The 13,598-nt window shown below is 37.4% G+C and overlaps 2 protein-coding genes across 2 annotated transcripts in view; one reads left to right on the top strand and one right to left on the bottom strand.

The window, feature by feature from the left end:
- Positions 1 to 4,307, top strand: part of LOC138705264 (neprilysin-2-like) — a 115,338-nt gene extending 111,031 nt beyond the window's left edge. Inside the window, exon 11 of the mRNA XM_069834098.1 lies at positions 3,751 to 4,307. Coding sequence (XP_069690199.1) covers positions 3,751 to 4,089 — 339 coding nt within the window. The 3' untranslated portion in view covers positions 4,090 to 4,307. The remainder of the gene's footprint in view (positions 1 to 3,750) is intronic.
- Positions 4,308 to 4,351: 44 nt separating this feature from the next.
- The window catches only part of bor (ATPase family AAA domain containing bor), a 35,541-nt gene continuing 26,294 nt past the window's right edge, over positions 4,352 to 13,598 (bottom strand). Inside the window, exons 9-10 of the mRNA XM_069834099.1 lie at positions 10,776 to 10,974; positions 4,352 to 4,768 (exon numbers count right to left, since the gene is read on the bottom strand). Coding sequence (XP_069690200.1) covers positions 4,664 to 4,768; positions 10,776 to 10,974 — 304 coding nt within the window. The 3' untranslated portion in view covers positions 4,352 to 4,663. The remainder of the gene's footprint in view (positions 4,769 to 10,775; positions 10,975 to 13,598) is intronic.

The following is a 13,598-nucleotide window of genomic DNA, read 5'->3' as shown; positions in this document are numbered from 1 at the left end:
GATGGCCAGATATAATCACAAACTCAGAACTATGGACGATAACAAATCAGAAAGAAATCACAATAGAAATCAAAAGACGAAAGTGTAATTGGATAGGGCACACAGTCAGGAAAGAAGATGGAGCAGTAGAAAGAATGGCTTTGGATTGGAACCCCCAGGGTAGTGGAACAAGAGGAAGGCCAACAAATACATGGAAGAGAACAGTTTTGAAGGAAATTGCTAGGGAGTGGAAAACATGGAGCGAAGTGAAGAAGTTGGCTACAATTAGGGTCCAATGGAGGCATTTTGTGAATGTCCTATGCTCCTCATGAGGAGATACAGGAGTTTGATTGGTTCCCCAACCGTAAGGTGAATGCCAGGTAATCTATGGCGAATTCTCGGCCTGATTTTGTTAAATACCATTTCACAATCACCAATCTCATCGACGCTAAATAACCTTGTAGTTGATACAGCGTCCTTAAATAACCAACTAAAAAAACAATTAACCAAATTCCTTGAGTAGTTACTCGATTTCTTATGGATAATAAATTAGTCTTTGATGTGACCAGAGAAAATTTTCAACAATTGTTACTCTCATTGAAGTAGTTAAAATTTCGTATGTATAACGAGTTAAGTATTTATTTTTCACAGAGTAGTTACTCTTATCATTTTTAAGTGACTTCAGTAGTTGACGCATGTCTGAAGAGTAAAGTTTAAAAGTGAAGAAATGGCAAATTTTATCGGAGTATTACGATGTAGGAAAGTATATAAAGCAAGATCCAACTCCTTCAGATGTGACTACAACTTGCTACATTGATTTAAGGAAAATGTAAAACGGATGGCAGAGCATTTTCTAAGGGAATCAAGTGAAAGATGTGGTGCAGAAACAGTTGAATGTTAACAGTTATATATTACACTATATCACACTCTGCTTATGTATTCAAGACCACCTAAACAAAAGTAATTACTCGAAAACGTAAATGATTACTCAGCTAATGACTTCTCATCTTCAGTAGATTCTCGGAAAATTCACTCGAATTTTATACGTCAAATGTCGTTTTAACGAATTTCTAGGGACCCTATCATTCATTTTCGTTGTACTGAAAGTTCGTTATACTGGAAAATGTTGTTTTAACGTATTTTAAGGACCCTGTCATCATCTTCGTTATACTGAAATTTCATTATATATAGTTATATTGCTCAATGCTACACGTTAAGTGAAGTGGGTAGGCATTGGACATACTTTTTACACAAATATAACTATGTTTTTCTTTGAGAAAAAGTCTGTATTTTTTTTCTGAACTGAACATTTTACAATTGATTCTTCTAGATAATTTACAATAACACTTGCACTTTTTGTAACATCCTCTGGTAACTTTTTCTTGTCCAGCCAAAAATACCCATAAATCATTAGCAACATTTACAGCTTCGGCAAAAGACTTTTACTTCATTATCATTGTCACTTCTTCATCACTTTCACTCACACACTGATAATGCCCTCTTCTGTCACCTCCCTTTCACGTCTGTAGGTGTAAAACTTCATTGTAATGATCGTATGTATCATGAAGGGGAAATTTTTGTTTTCGTTGTAGTGAAATTTTCGTTATATTGCCGTTTGTAAATTGAAATAATGTAACATTGAACCTTATGCCGGTAAAGAAGGAGAATTTGTTTCGTTATACTGACGAATCCACTAAGGTACGGTCACACGTCGCTACTTTTGCAGCGATGCAGTACAAAAAACTGCGCAACTCTCGTACTGCGACGTGTGAACAACGGTGCAACCCGAAAAGTAGCGGCTGCCGAACCTGCTACCCGCTACTTTTCCATGCTGCACGCAGCTTAAAAGTAGCGACGTGTGAACAGGGTTCTCAGGGTTGCAGCCGCAGCATTTTTGATATCGGTTTTGTTGAAACTTTCGCTGCGGTTGCGACCAGTGTTACCACCCGAATGTGCCAATGATACTTTTATTGTTTGGATGTATTTTAATGTTAAATGTGATGAAAATAAATTATTTGTAACAGTTATTAAATACACAACACAGTCTGAGCATAACTGCTGACGATATAATTCATTTTTTAAATTTTCCGTAGCGTAGTTCCAAACAGGAGGGTTGCCAACATTCATTACGTGAATATGCTGTTGGTTATTTCTGAATACTAGATACGACAGAAAAGCAAATAATAGATAAGTAAGCTTTCGCATGAGTTTCTTAATAATGCGAACATAACCACAAAACGTATATTCAGAAGTCAACACGGAGATGGAAACCTGCAACTTTTGCTGCACTCGGGTTGCACAGCAAGAAAAGTAGCGTGCAGCGCGCTGCTTTTGGTTTACGTGTGAACACGACACGCAACTTTTGCAGCTGCAGTACAAAAGTTGCGCTGCAAAAGTAGCAATGTGTGACTGTACCTTTAAACTGGCATTTGTTAAAACGACATTTGACTGTATGTCTATCTGGTAATATTTGGGAGGATTCTAAGGGTCGATTTCTAAAACGAGGTCTTCACCACGACCATGGCTTTAAACCACGTTTGGATTTATAAAACGAGGTCTTTTTCATTTTTCTGAGCCATGGCTCAAAACCATGGTCTGAAGCAGAGACCACGGCTGGGGTAGGTTTAAAACCACGGCTTCATGTGTGCAAGATGGAGGTAGTAGATCAGCTGGATGATTATCAAAGGAAAATTTGTGTCTACGGTATTAAATCCCCGGATTAGAGTGATGAGAGACAGGAATAATCCTTTGTAACTATATAACGACGATAATTTCAGGCGAATATTTCGATTTTCGAAGGAATCAAAGCAAAATTTAGCAAAAATACTAAATAATAATCTGCAGCGAAATTCAAGAGGCTGCGTGTTTTAAATTTTTTTACACCTTCTTGTTGCTTTGAGGGAAGTAAGATATAATATTTTATATTAATTACACCTTTATGCCTATAAGACATATAACTTAATTCTTAGCCTTTACAGTGGTTTTGGACATTTTATTTAATACTCGAAATTGAAGTGAGCCTATAAGAATATGAAGAAAATGTGATTGTGTTTTCTTATTTTAAGTTTTATACTACTGAGGTTTTTCACGTAGTAAGTCTAGTATATGTGAAAATATGTAGAACTACACTGCATTTTCGTTTCAATTGAAATTTTAATCCAATTAATATTTAGGTTATTAATTCCTTAGAATCGGGTTTTCAGGTAGTTAATGTTGGTAGTAGTTATGAACAAATGATAAACTACAACATAAACGCTCGATTTGTGCTAATGATTTGGGCAATATCATTCTGTTACCTAAAAATCCGTTCCCTATTAAATACTAAGAAATGCTTGTATTTTAAACGCACATATATTCTGTAAATTAGTAAATATAACAATACCTTAGCTGAGAACAAAAGAATGTGACTTACTGCAATTCAATAAAATTATTAATCCCGATGTTCATTTCTTTCTAATATCGACTGTTTACAGTAATAAAAATCGATTCTAAGCTGCGTTGCCATACATAAAACCCACGAACCTCAGATTCTTCTCAAGCCGCGTCTCGACTTCGTTTTAGAAATCGCATAAGGATTCAGACCTCGATCGTGGTTTAAAAGCCGAGGTTTGGAACCACGATTTCATCCGTGTTTTAGAAATCGACCATATCAGTCTTGGTCACCAATCTAAATTTGAATTTCAAGTGAAGCATAAAAAATTATGATGTACCATCTTGTTAACAATGTAGAAATATCAAATTACTCAAATTGTTCATTTTCTCTATGCACAGTTGAATGGAATCAATACACAGGGTGAAAACATCGCAGACAATGGAGGCATCAAAGAGGCTTACTATGCGTACCTCAACTGGGCCAAGCGCAGTGGTGAGGAACCTCGTCTGCCAGGGCTCAGCTACTCACCGCAGCAGATGTTCTGGCTGTCAGCAGCGCAGACGTGGTGCACCAAGTACCGCACGCAAGCCAAACGCCAACGCATCACCACGGGCGTGCACTCATTGGGACAATTTCGTGTGCTTGGACCCCTTTCTAACATGCGGGAGTTTTCAGAAGACTTTGGCTGCCCCTTGGGCTCCCCAATGAATCCCGTTCACAAGTGTCAAGTGTGGTGAGTGTACCGAACAACTGTGTGTGAGTGTGCACTGCGTCACAGGGGCCTTGGCCCTTCACATACCTCAGAGTCAGTGTGTGACAGCAACATTATTTAATTTAATGAACTCATTCCCACATGACACAGAGCACACGTTGGCAAGACTGTACAATAAGATCTTGTTTTACTTTTGTTGTACTGTGATGTTGATTTTTGTAGAAATAAATTTATTACAACCAAGAGGTGACGTGTCTAGGGAAAACGGAGTAAAGAACTTCACAAAGTTCGGAGGCTACAGTAGTGTCGACGTCTACCAGGCCTCTGGGATCAAGGGCAGCAGATATGGAACAGCGACTCCCTGAGACCCGTCCTCTCGCCCAGGAACCTGGCAGCCATCCACATCTTTTATTAACAATAAATAAAAAAATAATAAAATTTATAACAACGTATATCAGTTCCAGATCAACAACGGAATCAGGGGGGCCATGTGTTGGTTTCAAAGCCAACAAGCAGCGTGAGAGCGACACAGACCCCCTGAGCACGCAACGGAAGTTCCGACTGTGACAACTAGCACTCTACTCGTGGCAGCACCGGCTCTAGCTCTCCTTAGCTGACAACACAGGAACATACATTGTGTCCTTGTCGGATGAGTAGGAGATGCTCTTTGAGTCGCGGCGTTCCTCCTCACTCTGCCACTCCACCTGTACACACAAAATAACATACAGAATCCTATAATCATTAACTTGCAACTGTTAATTTACCTGTCAGTTCAGAATAGTCAAGATTACCGAAGCAATATAATACGCCGACAACTAGATCAGGGTTCACAATCCAAAGCACAACACATTATCCCAACAGTAGGATTCTTTGGTGAAATGAAATGAGTGATTTCGTGAAGTAAGCTGTCAATTCGGTGGGTATTTCGTGAAATAAAGGGTGCGGCAAAACATCCTCCCTAATTTAAAATTTAAATAAAAAACAGATGGATCAAAATAAGGAAACTTTATTAATATGTATGGGATCTAAACAGTGGGAATTTTTCATTTTTGAATAACGTGACTCTCAAATGGTGTCCTTCACTAACAATGCAATGTTGAATGCAACTTCGGAAATTTTGCATCACTCTAGCTAGAATTTCTTGAGGAATAAGATAAATTTCTTCCTGTATTGCATTTCTTAGGTCTGACAAAGTCCTCGGGCGATGTTTGAACACCTCAGCCTTAAGATGTCCCTCATAGAAAAAAATCCGCAGGGTGCAAGGTGTGGTGATCGTGCTGGCCAGGAGACGTCGCTATGTGAAGAAATTAAGCGTCTGGGAAACATCTGTCTCAGGACTTGGAGAGAAATCTGAGCTGTGTGAGAGATGGCTCCATCCTGCTGAAACCATACCTGGTCGATCTGCAGCGCATTGGGTCTTGGTGCCAAAAAATTGTTGATCATAAAAGTGTACCGCTGAGAGTTCACTGTCACAGTAGCACCAGCCTCTTCAAAAGTATCCCGACTCTTGCAACTGCACACCATACAGTAACACGGTCGTTACGTAGAAGTTTCTCGTGAAGTTCACGAGGGTTTTGTCCACTCCAATATCGGAAATTTTTATGATTCACGCATCCCGATAATTGAAAATGTGCTTCATCACTAAAAAGAACCACAGCATCTTCAGGCACATTTTGAAGGCTGTTTACACATGACCTCACATAATTTTCATAATCACGTTCAAACAATTCTTGAACAACGACCATCTTGTAGGGATGAAATCGCAAGTTATGGTGCACACTCCGATCAGATAACTGAAGGGCTCTAGCGTGTTTTTGAGCAGATCTCTTTGGAGACTGCTGAAATGAACGCCTTACTGCATTAATGTTTTCTGGAGTTGGAACGCTACGTGGCCTTCCTCCTCCCTTTTTAATCACGTCACCACTTGCTCTAAAGTTTGATACCCACAATTTAATACTTTTCCGATCTGGAACTGCCCCACGAGGCGGAATCTGGAAGCGTCCCCGAAAAGCACGCTGGGCAGCGACAATGGAATTACCACTTACCAGAAACGATACCACAGCGTAAGCACGTTCTTCACCTGTCCACGGCATAGTAGGAATTCATTACAGATTACAATTTACACTAATTGAATGTCAGTTCAGTTTATTCAATGTCCTATTCAATTCTTGTTTTGCGCATGTCATTTGATATCGCTACGGCAACGCATGTAAACTTAAATTTCCCACTGTTTAGATACCATTCATATTAATACAGTTTCCTTATTTTGATCCATCTGTTTTTTATTTAAACTTTAAATTAGGGAGGAAGTTTTGCCGCACCCTACATATTGCCAATTATATATTAAACTTTTTGTTACCTATTGCTTACACATATCACATATCAGCATCATCAAAATATAAACTAAGCATGATTTCTACATTGTCCCCACGAAGATTTGTGCAAGAGTCAGTAATTATTCACGTACGCAGGGAACCACAATGCCTGCAAACAATTCACACCAATTCACTGTGGTCCTCTACTAATCCCTCAAAACCTCTTCACATCAAAATGCAGCCTCTGGTGCATAACATACTGATGCTGCAGCAAAGATTGAACAATGTTTATGTAGCATAAAACATGTTTCAATCTTTGCCGCAGTCAACTACAGAAATCGATCTCTTTTTGGATAGCCATAGGGATAGTAAAAGTTAGCGTACACAATATCCATAGAGAAAACACAATTAGCATTACCAAGCAATTGAGGCATTGACATGGGAAAGCATGTAAGTCACAAAAAATCGAAAATCCGTTTTTTCACAGATAAGATAGTACGAACCCACACTAGTGGTATGGTAAAGCCAGTATGTCGCTAGCAGAAACCGTTTAGTTTCAGCAGCTCATCAAAGATGGTGTCAGCGTTAAGTAACGTCCTTTGTAACAGACCCACAAATGTTTTTTGCTTGTCCTATAAAATTTCGTTTTTGTGACATATGCTTTCCCATGTCAGTGCCTCAACTGACAAATTAGCTGCAACAAAAGTCACAAATTGTTTCGGAATGAATACAATTTTGGTGCATATTTCATAGTTTTTGCAATAGAGGGGTATATTTCGTGGTTACTTTAATACTTCGGTACAATGATCCGAATTACGAGTTTGTTTTGCTTACATATGATGTTTTAGGTTTTTAGAAGGGTAAATATAACAAAGAAAGTAATTATGGAAAATTTCACGCACATCGCTAATAACAAAAAATATGGTCTTCACTTACTTACTTACTGGCTTTTAAGGAACCTGGAGGTTCATCGCCACCCTCACATAAGCCCGCCATTGGTCCCTATCCTGAGCAAGATTAATCCAGTCTCTATCATCATATCCCACCTCCCTCAAATCCATTTTAATATTATCTTCCCATCTACGTCTCGGCCTCCCTAAAGGTCTTTTTCCCTCCGGCCTCCCAACTAACACTCTATATGCATTTCTGGATTCGCCCATACGTTATATATGCCCTGCCCATCTCAAACGTCTGGATTTAATGTTCCTAATTATGTCAGGTGAAGTATACAATGCGTGCAGCTCTGCATTGTGTAACTTTCTCCATTCTCCTGTAACTTCATCCCTCTTAGCCACAAATATTTTCCTAAGAACCTTATTCTCAAACACCCTTAATCTCTGTTCCTCTCTCCAAGTGAGAGTCCAAGCTTCACAACCATAAAGAACAACCGGTAATATAACTGTTTTATAAATTCTAACTTTCAGATTTTTTGACAGAAGACTACATGACAAAAGCTTCTCAACCGAATAATAACACGCATTTCCCATATTTATTCTGCATTTAATTTCCTCCCGAGTGTCATTTATATTTGTTACTGTTGCTCCAAGATATTTGAATTTTTCCACCTCTTCGAAGGATAAATCTCCAATTTTTATAGTTCCATTTCGTACAATATTCTGGTCACGAGACATAATCATATACTTTGTCTTTTCGGGATTTACTTCCAACCCTATCGTTTTACTTGCTTCGACTAGAATTTCCGTGTTTTCCCCAATCGTTTGTGGATTTTCTCCTAACATATTCACGTCATCTGCATAGACAAGAAGCTGATGTAACCCATTCAATTCCAAACTCTTTCTGTTATCCTGAACTTTCCTAATGGCATATTCTACAGCGAAGTTAAAAAGTAAAGGTTTGCCACTACTGTACATATAATTAAATTTCAGCCTTTTCAAACGTCTTTTCATATTTCCATCATTCCATATTTTGTCATATTTCTAACTAAATATTTTCATTCTTTCTTTATGAATGTAAAAGGCTGCAATAGCTAATTAAATATGATATGATGTAAGTATATCAAATATCTTATCCAATAATGGTATGCATTATTATATTTACGTCATTAATTATTTATTTATTTATTATTCTATTCGCGAAACAGTTTTATTAAATATTACGTGAGTTTTCCATCTTTTGGATAAATTCACTCGCGCATTATGTTCATGAATCTGCAAAATGAAACCTTCTTGTGATATTACCTATGACAACCCCAATATCACCAATCACCAGGTCCAGGATTCTTTGAATTAAACATATCCCACGTAAGAAGCACCAATAACTCTGACAGGAAATAACATACACATGCTTACACAGATGTTACTTCTTCCTAGCATCCTAATGAATACTGTAAAACCCCGATAAGACACTGTTCAGGGGACCGGGTGTAAACCGCGTATTAGGCGGGTATATTAATTTTGACTTATATACAGTATCTATTAGCATTTTTCTTTATTGAAATACATGATTCATGAAAGGTAATATAGTATTACTCCATTATGTAATTACTGTACTGTACGTCAAAGAAATTTACAATATATACTGTACTTAATTCTTTCGAGAAAAAAAAACATTTATAGTTGTTTGCAGTGTGCGTGGTATTCTCGAAGTTCTCCAGTTTGCCACACTTCAGTTTCCTGTGATTACATCCTCCCGACGTCGCAGCTGTAGTGATTGAGTCGCGATTTTTATTATCGTTCTTAATGCCGATGATGGGATTCCTAATGAATCAGAGAGTTGTTTCTGAGTAAGAGTACTGTTCTCATCGTACTTTAGTAAGATTTCCAATTTTTCCGACACAGAAAGGGCTTTTCATTTAACACTCCTTGTAATCACAATCACAGACACTTCAATACACTAAAGGACAACAAACTGCCCAGCAAAAATTTCCAGAATTTTTTTACGGCCGAGTGAGGAATGTTGTTTGAGAGAGAGGGTTAGCAAGAGGGTGAGGTATTGTAACTGTATGCAGGCTTTAACCACGCAGGTAAAGAGTCGAATAAGAGAGTGTAACAAGAGAGTGGGGTATACTAAGGTATGAAGTATGAAGGTTTTAATGCACAGGTATAGTCGGACCATCGGATCTGTGTCCCCGTAAGATATGCGAACTGAACCCTAATTCCTTCTCAGCCTCGGTAATTCATTTCTCTCCCTGCATTCCTACCTCTCTCTTTTCTATCTCTCTCCCTTTCTGTCCCCCCACTACTCACAATTTTGGTCTTCTTGCGGGACAGTTTACAATATTTGCACTTGCAGGTCAGTGTTGTCAACTCAACATGAATACTGTAGCACGAAGTGGCGAAAGAAATATTATTAAGCAAGCACGTAATAGCATTTTGCGATGAAGAGAAACAAACTGGTCAATATCTGTTTCCTATAAATCAGGCAACGAAAAGAGCAACTGATATCACAGGTGGGCTTATTTTATTTCAATTGATTATGTATTAAAATTATTTACTTAACTAATACCAATAATACAACATTTTATGTAATTTATACAGACAGGTCAGAACTCCTATTAAAGAAAATCAGGAGAGAGGGAGTCTGTGCAGGAGATGAAAAGCTAGAATCACCAGAGAAAAGGGAACTTTTAATAATTATTGTAGATGATATGAACCGATGTATTTTAAGAAGAAAGATACAAGAATTTTATGCTGTTCAGAAAGTTGTTTCAACATTGAATAAATTACTGAAAAGTAGTAATTTCCAAGGTTGGAGAGAAAAACTACGGAAAGTGATTCGAGATATGGGATTTAGGTTTAAAAAGTGTAGAAATACAAGATGTATTTTGATTGAAAAAAATATTGTAGCATGGAAGACCAGTTATTTATGACACCGTTTGACGAAAGTTTGGTAACATCCCTATTCGGCAAGGTTCGTGGCCTGCTGTTTAACGTGGTGGGAGGAAAGCGGGTGGAATGGAGTGAGTACAGGCGTTAGCTTTTCCAAGAACGACGACAGAGCTGGAGGGGCACAGATCCAATGGTCCGACAATAAAGGGTCGAATACCAATACTTTTCAGGTTAATGGCACCAGTGAGTTCAATGACAAAGATGTTTCATTGCTGTTACAGTACATTGCTGAAAATTACATCGAAAATATTCCACAAAAACAGCATTTTATGCGGGACTTGAGCGCAACAAACAGGTATTTTATAAAGGCGTTATATATGAAATGTGCAGGGACCGGAAAAAAAAGTGAAAAGCGTATTACACAGGATAGCATAGTAAGCGGGCGCATCTTATCGAGGTTTTACTGTACAAGTGTTATTGAACATCACAATATGGCATGATGTTGGAAGAGGTTAGATGAGAAGTCTAAGTATTTGAACAGAAAATGTCTTATAGGATCTGACACAGATCAAACCATTTGGCAAGAATCCATGTCTGAGCCTCTGTACCTTTTGTTTGTGTTGTACTACAGCATCCATTACTCGGTCCATCACCATCTTCTCTGTGAGAACTCCATCTTCTGAAGCATATGCAGCAGCTTGCCATGCTACTCCCAATTTGGCAATTTCTCGCCCTGACATTCCTTCTGTCAGGCGGGCTATCTCAGTACATAATAAACTGTAGTCGAATTGTGCAAGTTTCAGGCGCCTGCAAACAATCATACAAGTCAATGACACCACACAAATATCAACTTAAAACAACATTTATACAAAATGAAAAATTATAATAGGAGAAAGCTAAGCTTCAAAATACTGACTGTTCAATTCTCCTATAACAAACTGCATCGTAACATTTTTATGAGATTTAGTTTACCCTGGTGTTCTAGTACAGTGGTCATCAGCATTCACTGAAATGGATATAAGGTAAGGAGTGTTTCGGAAAATGCACCGTAGTGCAAGATGGGAGAAAGCAGCTGTAGCGGTGCGAGAGATCAGTAGCTGTAGACCAGGATGCTATTTTCTGCAAAGTTAAACATTATCATGTCGTAGCTTCTATGACAGTCAATCAATCACACTGTAATTTTTAAGGAGTCATAGATAAATGTCTAAGGAAAGAATATGTTGTTTTTGTTGTTGTTGTTTTCTAATGCCAGGCGTCTGACAATAAAGTCATTTGACCTCTTGCACTCCAATATTTTTCAAAGATATTATCATGACCAGCCACTGAAGCACAGTTTTTTAGGTGTTCCGAATCCATTTCTTGGTTTGAGTTGCACAATGGGCAGTTAGGGGACTGATATATTCCAATTCTATGCAAGTGTTTGGCCAAACAATCATGGCCTGTTGCCAATCTAAATGCAGCTACAGACTATTTTCGTGGTAAATCGGGAATTAACTGTGGATTATGATGCAGAGAGTTCCATTTTTTCCCTTGGGATTGTGTTATCAAATTTTGTTTGTTGAAGTCTAAATATGTAGATTTAATAAATCTTTTTACAGAGTAATACGTAGATTTAGTAACAGGTCTGTAAGTAGCAGTGCTGCCCTTCTTTGCTAAAGCATCCGCATTCTCGTTTCCCAGGATTCCACAATGGGATGGTATCCATTGGAATACAATTCTTTTATTGAGTGATATTAATTGAGAGAGCATTTTAGTTATTTCTGCTGTTTGAGATGAAGGTGTGTGTCTAGAGACTATTGATAGAATAGCTGCTTTGGAGTCTGACAATATAACTGCATTCCTAAATTTATTGATGTGAAATAGAAGATTCCAGAGACTCTCACTTATTGCAAAGATTTCACCATCAAAACTTGTTGTTCCATACCCAAGAGATCTATAAAGTGAGAAGAGACAGCACGTAACACCTGCACCGGCACCTTGTTCCCTGGAGATCAAGGATCCGTCGGTGTATAAATGAAGCCAGTTTTGTGGAGGGTGCCTAATATTAATTGTCTCTAAAGACAATTGTTTCAATATTTCAGTGTTACTTCTGATTTCAGTATTTCTTCTGTTAAATTTAGATTATATTCTATATTTAATATTTAAGGAAAGAATATAAAAAATTTCGAAATCAAAATTTCTTTTGGAAAGTGAGAAAAAAATCCTAACTTCGAAGTGACCTGTTCAAAATAAGACACTGACACCCTCAAAAGTTGGTAAGTGGCAAACTGTTTTTATTTTTCACTTTAGATGGAGAGTCGAAGCAAAAGAAATGTTTAGAAAGAATGAAAATTAGTTTAAAAAATGGTTCCTATTCAAAATCTTTACTAATTTGTGTTACGGATACTTAAACAAAGGAGTAGTTTCATCTAGTGGACTTCCATATGTAGAGTGACTAAACTTTTGTCTGTTAGAACTGCAGATTCTCATAGAAATCATCACAGTGATTTAAAATTTGTTTTCGAAATGTTTCCATTGCTTAAAGCAGGCATGCCAGAAATCAGACTCTGAATGTGCAGTTATGTGCGCGGATCGCCGGTCTGTGCGGACTGCATCAATCAAGCGTTGCTCTTACCAGTTCTTAGCTGGAGGGATGTACAATAATCTATTCTGCGCTTCTAGGGTTAGATTAAATAGGCATTTGGACATTATAAACACACTTAGCAGAAGGAAAAAAATATGGTTATTATCAGTGTCTATACTTGACAATTGTAATACTAGAAACTTTAGGCTTACTCAGTTATACTTCACAAAGTAGTGGTTTGTAAAGCATAATATATTAATATGATTTTTATACAGTATTTGAAGAAAAAGAATATTGCAGTAATTTCGAAACAACAAAAAACGAACAAGTATTTCATTTTACGTAGTAGATAGACCTACTAATTATTTTAAAGTAATAGACCCTACTCTTTCATTGTTCGTCAAGCATTATTATTTATTGGGGCATTGGTACACAAATGTTGAAGAAAATATGCTCCTAAATTAATTACATGCAGTAGGACATTGTGAAGTTTTTACACTGAAATAATTTCCTTGCTGTATGTCAATTAAATAGAAAAATGTTTTTCACTTAACAATAAATCTGAATGACAGATACTGTTATTACTAAATAACTTCAGAAGCTTCCATCTCACTGCACAGGGTGGTCCTCTCAAAATCAATACATTTAAGGAAAGGTTGAAAAGATTAGACTGAAAATGTAATTGTAGGTGCAGTGTAATTATCTAAGTTGTGTCACGTAATTAAGTTGATATGTAATTAATTAAGATGATATGTAATTAATTAAGTTGATATGTAATTACTTAAGTTGATAATAGTTGGGTTTAATAGAAGTACTTATAAGTTAGGTTTACTTTTGCTTATTGTAAGCGTTATTATACAGGGTTGGG

Source organism: Periplaneta americana, chromosome 8, assembly GCF_040183065.1.
Source record: "Periplaneta americana isolate PAMFEO1 chromosome 8, P.americana_PAMFEO1_priV1, whole genome shotgun sequence".
Classification (NCBI taxonomy): domain Eukaryota; kingdom Metazoa; phylum Arthropoda; class Insecta; order Blattodea; family Blattidae; genus Periplaneta; species Periplaneta americana.
This window is presented reverse-complemented; position numbering and strand designations above follow the sequence as displayed.